Genomic DNA, 17,480 nt, shown 5'->3' on the forward strand with positions numbered 1-17,480 from the left:
CTTTTTCTTTGAGGGTCTCTTCCCTCTGTACATTTCATACTCTCCTGACTGCTCTGTTTAGGACCCACATTGGATATCCCCTCTCTTTAAATCTCGTAATCATACATTTTTGTTCTTCTTCGTACGAGGTGTCTGTACTGCAGTTTCTCCTTGCCCTCAACAGCTCCACGCTGTTGCGTTTTCTGCATAATCATGGATTTGCAGCACTTGCCACATAATCCATCCTCTGCTGCGTAATCTGCAAGCTTCATAAAATAATATTTCTAGCTCAAACTGATCAAATGTTACTAGAAACACAAAAATGTGCGGCTGCACAGTGGAAGGCCCTTCGCAAAGTTTGACTGGTCACCTTTTGGTCGCTTATGTTTCTAAATAGGTGTCAAAAGAGTACTAATTATGTAAAACCTTTGCTCAGAAAGTTTTAATTTGTGTAAAAATCCCAAAATAATAAGGACATAAAATTTGATTATTTATGCTGCGTATTTTGGCTTTTCCTGCTCCATAATTTAGTGCTCCCCTGCCACATAATTCCAGTGACCCAGAGAATGTTTTTTTTTGTCTGTAGGCAATACAAATGCGTTAGGATAAATGGGGAAAAAAGCAAATGGGGTGCAACTGGAGTTTACTTAAGAGCAATTTAGTGGATGTCAAAAAATCCATATTCAGTTCATGGAGCTCGCATAAACCATTATAAATTGGAATTTTCACCAAGCCTAAAATTGACTGGATGCCAAGTTGTTGAATTTAGTTTGATATTTTGTGTACAATCTATCTGTAACCAGACTGCACCCTTATATTCCTTTAAAGGTAGATTATTCTCTGTAGGTCTGTTTTTCACAGTCCTTTCTTGGATGGACCATGGTCTGTTTGTATGTGTGGATGCTACTTGTGAGTAGTTGGTGTCCGAATGATTTTCACAGGGCTTGAACTTATTGAGGCTCCCACTCTATATTTATTTGTTTCGAGAATTCTGTAAGATTTGGAGGTGGGGTTATGTGTTTTTCTTGCTCGTGGTCACGTGATTCTGCATGCTAAATACACTTTCTTTGCCTGCAAAGTGATTTTTCACAGCGCCTGGAATGGATGCATGGATTTTCCAAGTACTTGTGTTTGTGGGAGTTTGCCAGGCCCTTTACCTGCTGCATGTGACATTCGTTTGTTGAACCCGCCGCTGTCTCTGTCCTCTAGAGGTGGCTTTAGGGTGAGTTTACTGCTGGGGTTCTTCCTGCTCGGTGCACCTGCATGTCTGTATACGCGGAGGTGTGCGCTCACTTCCTACCCCTTCCTCCCCTCACAGATCTTCGAGGACGGAGGGCTGCGGCACTTCGTGGACGGCCGGGGGGCGGCGGGGAACTGGATGGCGCTGGTGAAGTGCGCCCGCTTCCCCGAGGAGCAGAACCTGACGGCGGTGCAGAGCGACGGGCGCATCTTCTACGAGAGCTGCAAGGAGGTCCGCGCCCGGCAGGAGCTGCTCGTCTGGTACGGGGACTGCTACCTGCAGTTCATGGGCATCCCCGTCAGCCTGAAGGGCATGGCGGAGGGCCGCGGCCCGCGGGAGCAGGCGGAAGGTGAGGCGCTGCCCGGGGGTGTTGGGGAAGGGGGCGCTGCCCGGGGGGTGTTGGGGAAGGGGGCGCGGCCCGGGGTGTGTTAGGGTCCATGTCCGGTGTGTAAACGACTGAAGGGGCATTGCCCGTGCTGGTGATGATGCGGATAGGGGGTGTCGCCTGATGTGTGTTAAAGATGGGGACGGGACGGGGGGGGGGGGGGGGGGCAATGGAGCCCCACCTGGGCATGTTTGAGTCGCGCAGCATCGTTCGGGTGATTTCACAGGGGGCACGGGGTGGCACCGCAGTGCCTTGTGCAAAGCCGCGGTCATTGGTTGTGAGTTCTACTCGCTGTTCACTTCGTGAGTTAGGCTCGCGCAGTGGGATCCGCCCGTGTGTGAAGTAGGGGCAGAGGTCTCTCTGTATACGCCGTCGCCTCTTGTGTGCTATGGATAGCGGTACGGGTCCTCGCAGGGTCCATGTCAGGAATGGTGGGCGGGGGCACAGCCCTAGCGATATGTTAGGGATACGGGTGGAATGCCAACATTGGGGTGAGGTCTGCCCAGAGGTATGCGGGTGGTAGTGGCCCGGTCGGTGTTGAGGATGCCCACGCGTGTTTATAGCCCCGCCCTTCGCGTGTGTTGTGGATAGCCCAGGATGTCGCCGACCTGCGACTGCGAGAGACACAAGGCGCCAACCCTGATAACCTGCTATTTCTTCTTAATGTCCCTGCAGATGTTTTAGGCCCAAGCCTAAATGATGACGGTGATTGTAATCCTTTGTAGACCTTAAAAGAAGGAACAGTTCTGCACAGCGCTTAACTTAAAAGATACCTGGTGGAAAGTGTAGGAGCAACCCAAAAGCCGGATGCGATCAATAAAAGCTCGCGGCTGAAAAAGCTGCAGCCATTCGATATAAGTGCGAAAGCAAAGACAAGGATTCATAGTCTGAAATAATTGTCTGCTTTTATTTTTTATTCACACGTCTTCTACACTTTAACGGGTTTTAGTTGAATTATCGTCTTTTAGCTACTTAAATGATTAAATGCAATCGCTCGTTGACTGCAGCTATATATCGACGAATTGATATGTAATTTTAACCACAACCAATTTAAAAAAATATATATTTTCATATATTTCGGCCACTAGGGTGGCTTTAGGTAATAATTTATCTTAGTTAGTAGTTCGCTCTTGACTCATCAAACAGTTCTTGATTGTCTGAAATAATACATTTGTTTGTCTCTGCTATATTACTTGACTGCAAACCAAAGGGTACAATAAATCAGCTGTCTTCGAAGGACAGATTTAGAATTATCGAAGGTTTTTGTAGAAAATGTAAATGCTTCAGTATCGATTGTTACATGGCATTAAGCGTCTCTGTTCCCCACGATGTTTTAACTCGAATTAACATTATTTATTTAAGCCTCAAATTGGGCAATAAAAACGTATTGCTGTGCGTCTACCACAAATATGTTTTATACTATACACATCCGTGAGCCAGATGAACTTTTGACAAAAAAAATATCACCCACGCTTGATCGTCAAAATGCCGTTTCCATAATATCCCAGAAAGGCACCGATGAATTAACCACGCATGCGCCTTCAAATTCAATTGCGTCCTACGTCTTTCCTCTGGACGCAGGCCGCTGTTTTAAACAATATACAAAACATAATTTCAAAAACATCGTTCTACAAAATCATCGTTTCAGAGGCACGCGCATGCTTCTTTTTATAATATAGCTGCTTATCAAAATAAACACATTTGACATGCCTAAGTGGGTCTTATCATACATTTGTAATGAATATGAATATATATTTTACTGCTGGTTGAAAATGTCATGCGCGTGATGCACACCTTTAATTTCTATTTCTCTTATAACATATATACTAGGACGGAAAACTAAAAAGAAAAATCTCTCTACTCCAATTATATAAGCTTGTGTTTTTATATAGCCCCCGAATACCGTGCAACTGCCGTATTTAAACGTTGTAATTAACAGGTATTCCTGTTACCTAGTTTATGGTACGTCTATGCTAAAATTCGTTAAGACGAGTTCCAAATGAAATTCATTATTATAAATGTATTTTTCTCAATTTATCAAAAGATGACTTACTAAGGACACACCTTGTATACATAAAGCCTGGCGTGTCCTGTGTTTTTTCTTGTTGTGCTCAGAGTATGGGTGGTTTGACATTTTAGAGGCCGCTTATTAGGTCTGTTCGTCCCATTTGGACGACAGTCCACGTACATTGTTTTGTTTTGCGGTCGTGTATTTATTTTGAAATCTAATTCTTTTCTATGGTGCATATTTCCACAGAATGTGCCCTTTCTTTCGCTCATTTACGGTTTGACCACCATTGAACTATTGGGGCGCATGCTACGTGATTTTTTTCAAAGTATTTTTGCTGTGTGTTGTGCCTAGAATACGTTATTTCTTTGAAACCCATTTTTCGGGGTGTTTTGTGTGTTATCTGACGCCAAAGGCTGTTCACATTCGTCCTCCACGTTGCACTGTCCCCGGGCACGACTGACGGTGTGTTTGTGTTTCTTTAGAGAACGGAGGGGGCTTCACCTGCGAGAGGTGCGGGAAGGTCTTCGCCTACAAGTACTACCGGGACAAGCACCTCAAGTACACCCGCTGCGTCGACCAGGGGGACCGGAAGTTCCCGTGCACCCTCTGCAACAGGTCCTTCGAGAAAAGGGACCGGCTGCGGATCCACATCCTGCACGTGCACGAGAAGCACCGGCCTCACAAGGTGAGCGCTCGTCACCTCCATGAAATATTTCTTTATTTTCAGCTTATGACTGTATTTGGGGAAGCACTGTGAACGAGAATTGCCACACGAGCGCCCCTTCATTCAGTCCTGTATGTTTAGCCACCAGTGCTTTGCATGGTAAATGTTTTGAGTCCAAACATCTTTAATTTCTCAGACTATGCACTAAAGGATGTGTGTGTGTGTATGTATACATATACATATATTCTAGTGATGATGACCGCTAGGTAGTTATTGTTAGGTCTGCTTCTCCAAAGAAAAGCGTTTTTTGGTTTGCTAATAACTTTGGCCCTGTTTGACAAATCTTCTCAACACTTTACTCCCAAAAAATTCATCCATCTGAGCTTCGCAGAAGATTTCGGTTTGATTCGTCAAGCAGGCTCAATGAAAAAAGGGGTCCCCCAAAACTCAAAATCCCCATGCATTTTCCATAGACTTTTTTAGGATGGGCTATACAAAAACTGCTGAACGGAATTACACCAAATTCATCAGGAAGCTAGATCTTGGTCTGCAGAATGTGTTTTTTTGTGATTTGGTGTAAATCTGTTCACTAGTTTTTGAGATATTTAGGGTAATAAATAATTGTATATTTTGGCAGACTCTTGCGGGGTCGCCAATTTAAATGTGTTCTGATTGACTCAGGGAGCTTCATTTCCTTGGGCCATCTCACTCCTACGGGAGTCAAGCTCTTGCAAGAGAAAGCGCTCTAATTGGCTGCCAGCAACATGAGAAAAATGATGCTGGCAGCCATTACAGGACTCAGGGACTTACTCCTCTGTCCTGAATTAAAAATATATATGTATAGTTAAGGGGGCAGGGTAGGCATACTCTGACCCTCTAGGCCCAATGGGGGACCTAGAGGGAGCCCTCAGGGGCCGAAATGAAAAAAACAAACTGACAAAAAAATGCAACAATCCTGTGAAACTCTTGCGGAAACGAAAAATAAAAAACAATAACAAAATTGCAGTCAGCCACATTCTTTGGTTTATGCTCCAGGGGAGCCTACTCCCGGGGATGTTTTATAGAGGGGAGTGGGGTCGCATGGCTCTCTTCCTCGAGCCGCCAGAGGCCCTGGGGAGCCCACCCGTGGGGCCCAACATAGTGTTTATGTGGAGGGGGGACATGTGGCCCCGTCTCTGAGCCTGCACAGGCCCCAGGGAGCCCACTCCTGGGGCTGTAATTAGCTTATTTGATTAGGAGGGTTGCATGGCCCACTCCCAGTGCCTCCAAAGGCCTGGGGGAGCCCATCTTTGGGGCTAAAATGTGAAAAAATGGGGAGAGGGGGTTTTGCAGCCCCGCTCTCCGTGCCTCAAAGGGCCTCGGTGAGCTGAGGGCTGAAATTTCACAAAATAGGGAGGGGGCTGCGCGGCCTCCTCCCCAACCCTCTAAAACCCTGGGGAACCCACTGCTGGGGCTAATTATTTAAGAGGAGGGGGGCGCGTGTCATTTGTCATCCGAGAAGTCATAAATTATATCAGAGAAGTCATAAATTATATCATAGAACATGTCATGAGTGATGTCATATGTGAGGTCATAAGCAGTGCATTGCAGGACGCAAGTTATAGTTAGCGCTGCTAACTATAACTGGTGAATTTCTGTATTATTTTTTTTTAGTTCCAAACATGAATGTTGTCACTGACAAATTCACCTAAGATAGCAGTCAATTTTTTTGTAAGTCTGGTGAACGTTCTACCGTTTTTGTTTCTGAAGAATCTCCTACCAATTAAATGAGTTTAATTCTGCACTGATACAAATGTGTACCATGTTGTCTATTCACAGAAATACCTGCTAGTCAAATAAGCCAATTTTATGTAAAGAAGTAGCATGTATTTGACTCGTATGAATGCAGTATTTGAAGAAATGTCACGTTGTTCTTTGGTGCAGTCTACAAAAATTAGAAATAATCAATGAAAGAAAAAAATAACTGAATTAGTGACCTGGGAGAGACAACGTAATGAACTCCTCAGGCCTTCTATTTGTTTGAACAATATATTCAACAATGTATTCAGCACGTGGCATAGGGCAACTTGGTTGTTCTGTTGACTGCAATCCTCCTGCCGAACCATCTGCAAATGAATCCTTTTTTGTTGTGCAAATGTAGTTGCTTTAAAAACACAAAAAATAACAATTTTACCATGTTTGGGTTAAGATAAAAGAACAATTTCACAACTGTTTTGTTTAAAGTATTTTCAGTTGGGAACTCTTAATATAAATTACAAGGTTTAACTTATTTTGCTTTAAAAGGTGGCATACTTCACAGAACAATCCTCCCAGGTGTACCATTTATTTGTGTTTGGTGTTTAATTATTAGGCACCTCTGTTAGACATAAAATTGAACATGTGATCTGTTTTTTTTGATGTTTTTGCTCATCCAAGCTCAATTTAAGTGTACAACAAACCCAAACATAGGGGCAACATTCAAATCCTGATTCACAGAATAAGGATTTTTGAGTGTTAATCTGTTAATCAAGCAAATGAGATTTACACATTTGAAATATTTTCAGTTTTGTGAAATATCCACATCTAAAAAGCTAGATTTGGCAGCAAGTTTGTCGACATTTCTGGGTAGTCTGACCCACAGTAGTAGCTGAACACCTGTACACTTGTATTTTTAAGGATATTCATGGACTCACCATGTTAGGCAAATTTACTTTGGCCAAAAGCAAGAGTAAGTCCATTTTCAGGGTATGAAGTGGGATGGAGCACATCTTTTATTATTCACTTGGGGGTGTAAAAGAAGGGGTTTCTATTGAGGGAAACTATTTTCCCATTCAAAAGAAAAAAAATATATAATAGCGCATATGCACAATAGTGTCATACTTCAGTGTTCAGTATTTTCCACCTGGTGAAAATTCTGTCTGTGTACATTTTTTGTAATATATGTGAATGCACTCAAAGCTAAAGCAGCTGTTTTGCAAGAGAACTTCATGCATTCCATGTCAATACATGGAATGTCAGAAATATGCTCCAAGATCTTAAAGGGACAATACCTGCTTTAAAAAAAAATACAAATTTCCCATTTGAGGACACATTGGAGAGAGCATGCATGGCTCCCCTGGACCTGCCTGCTCAACCCAAGGCTGCCCAACACTACCCAGAAAGGGAAAGCAGCCTCACCCAACTCTGGTTCTGATATCTGATGAGTGGTTTCTGACTATACTTTTTGTCACAAACCATTGATAAAGGGCTGTATCACTTGCAGTTAGGAAAGGAGCCCCTTTTATGTCCCAGGTAATTGTCATTCAGAATTAATTATGAAAGGGTCTTCATACATCTAATAATTTTGTGGTCGCAAACCCTGCGATTTTGTGAATCACACAATTTGCGACCGCAGATGTTTTGTGTACATCAGACTGTTCAAGAAATGACTATTCGCTTCAAGATAGAACATCTGTGGCAACCACATGCTCTATAAGAACTCTACAACATATGACAACATTCTAGACATTAAGCATTTATCAAGTGGTGCGGGAGGGAGACCGTGTGTGGAACAATCATTTAACCGCAAGAGAAAAAATCCTTACCGGTTCTCCTGATGGACTTGGCTGTGTCTGGTAGGGTCTGGGGGAGTTCCTTTCATCTGTCAAGTTGAAGGATTGAAGAAGTTGTTTCTGGAAATTTTATATGAAGGAGCTGAGGCTGTTGGCAGTGGCATGAAACTGTAGGCAAGGGTGTTCAGTTGTAGGATCTAGATGGACAAATTATCTAAATCTTAAGATGACATAGGGCAGGGGTATTGAGTTAGGAGGAGATCTATTGCTGTGTTACCTAGGTTTCTCTCGTGTTTAGGGAGTATGTTAAGGTTGATTGTAAGCATTTAACTTGTAGAAGAGATTAGATTTAGCAAAATTAATCTAGAAAGCCATATTGGGGTAGCTGTAGAGATACTTTTTGGGGATGTAATGGATCAGTCATTTGAAGATCAGACATTCAGCTGTTCTTGAGATGTAAAGGAAAGAGATTGAGCAGCGTTGGATGGGTGGGTGGATCATTATAGGGTTTTTATGATTATGGGCACGGTCACCGTCATTTTGAAGTTTTGGGGAAAAGAAAATAAAGACCTAGGCTACCTGGGTAAGGACATGTGGCTAGAGAGTTTCCATAATGTATTGGACACATGATTCAGATGGCGAAAAGGAAAAGTTTACTATAGGGGCTACTTCTCGTGATGATTGAGCTTTGGCTGGAGAGTGAGTAAGCATGGCTGTACAGGGCGGAATGAAGTGTGAATAGAACACAGATGGGTGATATGATGGTCTGGATTTTGATAGAAAATAAACTTTATGAAGTCCTCAGCAACATGTCAACTTCAAATGATAGCCCCTGGGTCATGGGTAGGAGCACAGAGAGTGTTTGGGACAGTGGATTTGAAGCCATGAGATGTGTGTTTGGAAGTAGGAAGATTTGGCAGTTCTAACTACAGATGGGTGGTGATGTCGGAAAGTAGATCCATTTCAAGTGTATCCGAGAAACTGGTTCTCCAAAGGTTACAGAGAGTATGAGTCTTGCTGATGTTTACTTTGTAGAAGGCGTGAGTGGTCCATAGCAGACGACGGAGTTTCTCAGTAGTGAAGGTGTGGGGTGGATACAAGGCACTGAAATCAGTTTCGAGGTGAATGACAGTAGCGGCTCCTCGAGGGAGTGCTGCGGGGTGGTGTGGTGTGGTGTGGCGGGGCAGGGAGGGGCAGGGTGGGGAGTAGTAAACTCCAGCATATGGCCGAACGGAGGTAAGTAAAGAAATAAATACATAAAATTAATTACATTGCACGCGCTGCATCGCCATTTGGCGTTGCAGCGTGTGCAATGTAATTAGTTTTATTTATTTCTTTACTTACCTCTGTTCGGCCGTATGCCAGTTTACTACCCTGCCCCGCCCCGCCCCACTGCCCCGCAGCACTCCCTCGAGGAGCCGCTACTGGTGATTGATAAAGAATGGTGCATAATGCGTCAGAGTGGCGTGAGAGTTCTTGGAGGGTATGCACTCCATAACAGGGAGTGATACTGGTCAAGAGTTTATGCTTCAAGCTGGAGGTTGGAGAAGCAATATAGGCAACATCAACGTGATATTCATTTGAAACCGTGAATAACCAAGGTGATCTGAGGGTGAACTGCGAGGGTTGGAGATGAGGCTAATGGGGTCTCCTTTGGCTCGAGTAGGCCATCAATGAATGTTCATGAAGTCTTAGGAAGAGTCCTCGTATGCTCAACCTTGCAGCACCCATTAAGCACAGACGGCATCAGTTCTAACCACAACATACATATAGGCAGTTTCTTCAAGTCTCACATCGGAACACCCATGCACTGTTTCATGCCTAACTAAACTGTAGTAAATTGATTTTTGTTCTGAATATATGTCAATTGTGGGGAGTTTCTTGTTAACTTATAAGTCTGACCTGTATACTTATTTTGCAGTGTTCCGTCTGTGAAAAGAGTTTCTCGCAGTCCTCCAGTCTGAACAAGCACATGAGAGTCCATTCTGGTGAACGGCCTTACAAATGCGTCTACTGCAACAAGGTAATCTTCATGGAAGGCAGTGGGTTAGCGGGTCTCTGGTTTGTGTTTTGCTCTTTACTCGTCACAGCACCAAAAAGGTGCTGTTCTGCATTTTTTAGTTTTAGGTTGACTACTGAGGGAAATATCAGGGTCTCTATGTGTACACAGGGCGAGTGACAGTATTTTAAAACTGTTAATTTACATTTTCAACTAAAAAACAGGAACTTTTTTAGATCGGCGTAGGAAAATCGCACCGATCAATATCCGGTATAATTGTGCACAACATTGAATGTTTTTTGACCACCAAGGTATTTACACCAATGTGAGTGTAGACCACCAAATGAATTTCACAAAGAACCCCAGACCTTGGTTGTATGTGCCGAAAGGCCAGATGTAGCGATATTGGTGAGAAACCATGTTTCCTTATGTTAACCTCATGTCTGCTGGCTTCATGACTACGTCACGAAGACATTCATGGTGTTTTATGTAGGCACATACATCTAGACTGCAGAATAAGATAATGATGTAAGCGTCATTAAAGTGTTAATGGGCGTCTACTGACCATTCATGATAAATTCAGAATATTACACAGCGTGGTATAACATGCAATTACAAACCCATAGCATTATATAATGCGAAAGGCTGCACATGGTGCATCATAGTGCTTTAAAAGCTCAGATGAACCCCGCACTAAAATAAGACTGTTGTGTGGCCTCTGAGCCCTCATAAAGCACAAGATGCACGACTACAGCTCCCACAATGCACCAGAGTCCGGGTCCAGAGAGCTGGAGTCAACCTATTACTCCCTTAATGAATCTTCTTTGAACTAAGAAGAAAGAATTCCATCAAGAAAGGTTGCTGCATAAAGCAATTGAAAAATGGAGTGAACTGCATGCAGCATATTTCGCTACAGGGGGACATGAACAGTATCTGCATCTACCACTGTCAGGGCAGCTTGTCTTTAAAAGGGCGGTGAGTCACTTATCGTGACACCTGCCCGACCATGACACCACCACTCCTGAACCATGCTTCCTACATGCGTACTCCCATGGAGCCAGAAGTGACTCTTATGAGGGATACGATGGAACAACTTCTCTCACCCCTCCCAAAGTCCTGGCCCTGCGGCCAAAGCCATGAGGGTAGAGGAGCGGTACCCATGGCCTGATCTCACTCCCCATGCAGGGGGCGGCTTTCTCAAAATGTCTTCAATTTTCAATTGTTATCATGATCATCATTAAAAGATGACGCAAAGCTGAACTGGTTTTAGTGAGCCCATATGCATCATTGAGGGTACTGCTAGGTTATGCTTCGACACAAGGGTTTCAAAAGGTGTAGACTATAAGAAATATTGCTGCATTGATCAGCTGCCTGATATGATATGTCAGTTTCATCCTGCTTGAGTTACTTTATCTTCTGACCTTGTCAGCCTTTCTCATATTAGAAAGAACCAGGGATTCTGCTTTTTAAGCCATGCTTTCTATAGGGAAAGAAGTGTATACTCCATATTAAATGTTTCTGGGTTTTCTTCTTTTAATGTGTGTAAGAATAGGGGTATACCTGACAACGAGTTCCTAAATCAGGGAAAATAACTGGTGTGTAAGTATCGCATCTTTAGGAACAATGGGAATAATTGTGGACCTAAACAAAATATATCATAAATATGTACATACAAACTCTGTTCAGTGGTATAAAAATATTTTTTATTATAATTATTTTTATAGATAAATTAAATTACACAGAGAATAAAACAAGTCCTCTATTCTTGTGTTCACATCAAGATCAGTGGGCCAAATAACAAAGATACATTTCTTATATTGACAAAATTCCAAGTGCAATATGTGCATTGTCAATCATTGATATATAAAATACTATTTAGCATGATACAGTTGATATCAGAAAACATATGCTCAAAAACATCATATTTAGTGAATTCAGAGGAAAATCATTTCTGGCATGGCTCTCGAAAATCTGTGTCCAACTTTTAATAACTGTCTTAGTTGCAGATATAATGCGTTGTTTACTCTGTCACTTTGAACTGTTGCACTCCGAGAGAGACACATTCTTGCATCCTCAAACACTGGATCATCGAGTTTCTTACAGGCCTTACTAATGCCTGAAAAGGAACGGTTCAGTGCTGTTTAGCTTTTAAAAGCTTTAAATGCCCACAGAGCTCTATACAAAACCTGTTTATTCCTTTGGTGTTAAATCTAATGAACTAGACTAAATGTATCCTTTGTGAAAATTATATTACAGTGAAAATAAGGTTTTGTGTTCCTGCCTTTCAAAGTTGCATTTGTCATCCAACATTTTAAAGCTCTTATTTTTCTAAAAAGATTGTAACGTTTTTGAAATTCATGTCACTTGAGAATGTAAGAATTGTATGGCACGTGGGTAAAATAGGCCTATGTGATACATTTGTCAAAGTCAGAAAGAAATGTTGGTCATTTAGGAAAATAACACTGATGCTAGTGAGGGCACAGGAGAGGTGGAGCTGGTTTTGGGTACCAGTGAGCAGAGGCTTACAGCTGTTGAATCTGAAATACTGTTCAGGGGACCTGCTACATCTCAAGAATGAACCTATCATTCCTGGCCTAATGGCATAGAGGGTGCTACAAACACGATTCATTGTGTACTCAAAGCACTAGCCGTAACATGCAAGTGGTCTTCTGCACCAGTTGACACCATTAATGACTGAATCTACATAACCTGTTTTGGATAGAAGACTGATTGGTCCTTCTTGAGTTGTTGTCCAAACGTATTGCTTACATGGTCACATGTTCTTTACACTGCTTAACCACCTTATTATAATTCATGTTTTTGCTCCAGGCCTTCACCGCGTCAAGCATCCTGCGCACACACATCCGCCAACATTCTGGGGAGAAGCCCTTTAAGTGCAAACACTGCGGCAAAGCCTTTGCCTCCCATGCAGCTCACGACAGCCATGTCAGGCGCACACACAACAAGGACAAAGGGTGCGCTTGCACTGTGTGTGGGAAGCCCTTTCTGGCCCTGGAGGAGCTAAGATATCACATGCAATTCCACGCAGGCCTCTAGCCCGCCGTGAAGAGCTGCCAACACATGGACTTTACAATGCAGCCTTTTCCAATGATCTATTTATCAATCTTGTGCTCACACTTATGTATGTTGTCATAAATATTTAAGTGCTGTTAATAATAAGTACTGTGGATTTTTCAAAACTATGTACTATACCGTTTATACCCTACTAAATCAGTGGAACTGATGTTCTCTGTAGGAAAATATATGTCTGTGTTAACCATGTGTTTTAGTATTTTATAAATGTATACCATGTCAGTGCTTTTCTGTATTAGGCAAGTCAAAGATTTATTTTGATTGCAAATCTCATTGAACAAATATGGTTAGCTTAAAAAGAGCATACTCTTTCGTTGTGGTTCCTGTCTTTGAATTGTGCGCCCACAATGTAGAGGTGGTGTACAAGTCAGAATTCCATTCTATTTATTTATGTTTGCGAGCAAGCATTAGAAAACCTTGCATTTATTTGTGTCAATTTATTCAAACAGAAATATTCAGCATGAGTGCGAGAGGTTTTATCATCCAATCACCAAACGTTGGTGTTACTTTGAGGGGGGATGTCATTGGTACCTCAACCCTATTTGTCGTGGAGTGGAACCAATGGTTGTAGCCCCTGACGAAGTCCCCTCCCGACTCTCATGGGGAGGAGATTATATTTTTGGGATTCTTGAAGCAGCTGCTTTTACAGTTAATGGGGAGTGTGGTTTGCTGGCATTCCAACTCCGAACCGACTAATTTATTTAAACTAATCGATGGATGAAGTGGCTATCTAAGGTAACTGACGCAATGTAGGACACGGATTGACATGCTTACGGTATATTCAGTTGACTTGTACCCTTTGGTGGGATGAGTCGCACGGATCAGTCACAGCTCAGTCATCCTCACAGGAAGCACGTGCACTTTATTATTTTATTTAGAGAGGAGGGACCTGTTAAATGCTGGGCAGCCAGCTTTTATATATTAATTCACCCTATTGACAAGAGACAAAAAAGTCGATTTTTACTTGCCAGATCCCAAAAAGGTTTTCGTTTGAAAATAAAATCACTGAGATCAGCACAAATATGACTTAGGGGCAGCATTTGGGAACATAATTCGTTGACCGAACATTTGCAGATGATGCCAGAATTGTGGGAAATAAGCGCTGTAGTGACTTTTTTGTTTTATTGCATTTTCAATTGCAACATTTTGATGTCAGTACTGTCTGATTTGCACTAATGTTTATATGTATTGTTGCACAAAAGTGATGTTTTCAACAGGTGTTTATTTTCGACAGCAATTCGTTTTTTTATGTCACATGTTGCACCATCAGTAACAAAGGGACATGATTTCAAGCTAGAAATATCGTTTTTGCACCCACGCCTAGCTTGATGGTTGGACATAAACCTAATCTAGCCTTAGATATCTCATGAACATTAAAATTTGACGGATCGTGTCAGTTGCGTCATGGAGGGATCTCAAAAATATACTTGAAAAGTTGAGTTGATTTGGTTGCTGGAGCTACTGCTGGCCATCTAGTTCAAAGACATTGCAACATGGCATATTTTCTCAGCTCAGCAGTTGAGAGGAAGGAGTGACACTGAATAGCCACAAAGAGGAGTACCGTGGGTGATATCGCATTCGGAGTGGAAAATTGAAAGTCCAAGATCTCTGCGGTGGCCTGACAGATGGACGATCATAAACCAGGTTAAGGATTGATCGAAGGGGGGTAGGTTCTTTTTACAGTCTGTTGTGGGATGATGATAGTATTCTAAGCTGACTGACTGGACCTGTTGCTTTTCTGTGGTGGACCAGACTCCAACCACCTGAAATAGATGTGGACGAAAGGACTATCCCATGACGTTCATCCGTGGACACCAGTTTTTGTTTTTAACAATAGTGCTTTTACAGTGCAGATATAACAACTTTTATTGAATATTTAAAGCTCAGCTGAGAGGCATGACTTTTCCAAACTTTGTGAATACTTAGAGGATGTGGTCATGTGTGCCGCACTTTTTGGTGTTTACTAGAATCCATGAGCATGCATCTGTTAATGTGTGCTTTCTGTGAACTCACGTACTGAACTAGAGTGAAATTTCAGCGTGCCTGTAATAAAATCTTATCTTGGTGATAGTGAAGTCTTTTGTCTCTTTATTTTGACATGGGAACATCCTTAGAGGGTTGGCGGGCTAATTTCCCTTTTATTGAGATTCCCCTCTGTGGGCGATAAAGTCCTAGATTGAGTCGCTCAAAAATGGACTTGTTCAGTAATGAACTGGGCATATGGCTGGATTGAATTAGAATGCACTAACCCGACCTGTGGAAGTTCTGTGATCAAATTGCATAATTTTGGGCTGCTCAAGTTTTTTCGATGTTCCCCTGTACTCCCCTAACCTCACTATAGAGCTGGGGAAGGCCACTACTAGTTCAGTCATCTAAGACACGTTGTATGTACTCCAGCCAGGCATGGCAATTGTGAATTGCTGCAACCAAACAGTATTTGCCTGAAGTGGCTCCCACCATGAACTGCTTTAGGAGAAAAATGTCCGCAGTGAGGGTTGGTATGTCTGATTTAGGTGGTAGATGTGAATGGAGATACACAATCCAGGCCACTTTCTTTAAATGGTTCTCTAAGGACCTTATTCACAGAATGGCGGAAGCAAGATGTCTGCAAAAATTGACAACCGTCTTGATTGCCCACCTCGATGTTGATGTGCCTCATTTATAGTGCAGTGGTAGATGGTATTCTAATGGCAGATCCACCACAGTTTCTGCCATCAGAGGCTCTTTCTTTGCATACACTGCTCCAGTGACAATTCCATCCTTTTTGCCCGGGCAGTCTGAGACAGAAAATATTTCACTGTTCTGCATGTGCTGCGAGAAAACTTTCATATCATGAGGAACATTAGTTATGCTATTCCTCGAAATTACCCCCTCCACCAATTTGGGAGTAAAAGGTGACGACAGACCATCAGGTCATCCTGGTGGCTTTGCTGCTTTGGATCATTTTTCCCGTGAAGTGGGACCTGTTGTGTATGTGATCGTTGTTTCAGTGTAAAAATGGCAAAGATGTTTAACTTGGGAGTCCTGGCTAATGTGGTGAAGGTGGTTCTTTGGCCATAAGTTGGCCTCAAGCTGAACATATATTAGTTTTAATTACATATTGAGTGCATATTCTCTCCAGAGAATGGCTTGGTGCTAAAAATTCAAATGCTGTCATCAACACCTAAGCAGAAGTACAGAAAAGTAGTGAGGCTGAAAATCTAGTTAATAAAAAAAAAAAGAAAGGTCTTTAGCGCTTTCTTAAAGGAAAGATAATCCTGCATCCTTCGCAGACAGATGGGCAAGGAATTCCATAATGTAAGGCCTAGGCATCTGAGAGACTGACTAATGACATGCAGCAACAGATTTGAACTTGAAAGATTACCTTACAGGAGTCTACCTTGAGAATTTTCCCTGAGCCCGAAATGATCAGTGCTATGAAATTATCTGTGCATAATGCACAGGGACTTGAAACTTATTCTCTGCTTTGCAGTCAACAAATGGAGATTTTTTCCATAGTTTGAGACATGATCAAACCTCATCAGAGCATCTGCTTTCCTAGCAAAGATTGGAGGTGCGACTTGGGACCTAATGATCGTGGGGCGTCCTGTAATTGTAAGAGACCGAGTTTCTCATGCAGCTGCCATCTGAAGTCCTTAAAAGGCCTTCTGACAACAGGATTTTCCTGGCTGAGGTCCCCGGACTGATCCTTTTTTTGGAGTAGACATTTTTTCCAAAGACCAGTGATCATCAACAGATGAAAACAATTGATGAGATTATTCTGCTGTATTGGAATTCTTTGTGGTATTAGAATTATTTTGTAAAGGTATTTGAATTCTTTTTGGTATTAGAATTCTTTTGTATTGGGATTGTAATTCATTTTGGTATTGTAATTCATTGGTATTGGTCTAGACGTCTTTGGAATTAAAGCCGTTGGTATTTGCAAATAATTGGAATTGGTATTGACTGGTCATATTGGTATTGGTTTGGATTGTGAACAAATATGGGCACTAAGTGTACCAAATTGTAGAAATGCATTTTGAATTGTTGTGTAAATTCAGGGAATAGGTTAGACGAAGAAGTCCCCACTTTATTTGAAGATAGCCCAGGTTGGATTCTAATGGTAAAGAAAGGAATATCCATAAATGTGTACAACAAATTATGGGCCAAGTATTCTAAGGAGAATGAGTAATTACAGTTTCCTTGTAATAGAACTTTTGATCTTGCAAATTGCAGTACTTGCAAGAATGTTTGATGCAAAGAAAAGTACGTCCTGCAATGTTGGAAGTTTTCAAAATATGGGAAAATTTTGCGCGCGCGCTAGCAGTGAAGGAGAAACTAGATAGAGAGAAACAGCAGAATATGTTAGAACAAGCTTAAGTATCCAAATACGATGCTAGGATAATACAGCAGAACTTAGAAAAAAAAGATAGGAAACTTAAAATGAAGACTGAGAAATGTCTTATATTGCAAATGGGGAAAACGGGCCAAAGTGAGGAACAACCCTTCCTAACAGACCTTTTAGATAAACCACCCCTGTATAATATGGCCCCACAACCTGAACCCCCATTGCCCAGGCAACAAATATGGCCTCTGGTGC

The 17,480-nt window shown here is 42.2% G+C and overlaps 1 protein-coding gene across 9 annotated transcripts in view; it reads left to right on the plus strand.

Annotated features, from left to right (window-relative positions):
• The window catches only part of PRDM14 (PR/SET domain 14), a 28,181-nt gene extending 13,210 nt beyond the window's left edge, over positions 1 to 14,971 (plus strand). For all 9 annotated transcript variants that reach the window (XM_085605476.1, XM_085605469.1, XM_085605475.1 and 6 more), the window contains exons 5-8: positions 1,298 to 1,568; positions 4,098 to 4,300; positions 9,731 to 9,832; positions 12,638 to 14,971. In XM_085605476.1, the coding sequence (XP_085461602.1) occupies positions 1,298 to 1,568; positions 4,098 to 4,300; positions 9,731 to 9,832; positions 12,638 to 12,865 (804 nt within the window). In that variant the 3' untranslated portion in view covers positions 12,866 to 14,971. The remainder of the gene's footprint in view (positions 1 to 1,297; positions 1,569 to 4,097; positions 4,301 to 9,730; positions 9,833 to 12,637) is intronic.
• Positions 14,972 to 17,480: the final 2,509 nt, after the last annotated feature.

Source organism: Triturus cristatus, chromosome 5_1 (genome assembly GCF_964204655.1).
Source record: "Triturus cristatus chromosome 5_1, aTriCri1.1, whole genome shotgun sequence".
Lineage (NCBI taxonomy): Eukaryota > Metazoa > Chordata > Amphibia > Caudata > Salamandridae > Triturus > Triturus cristatus.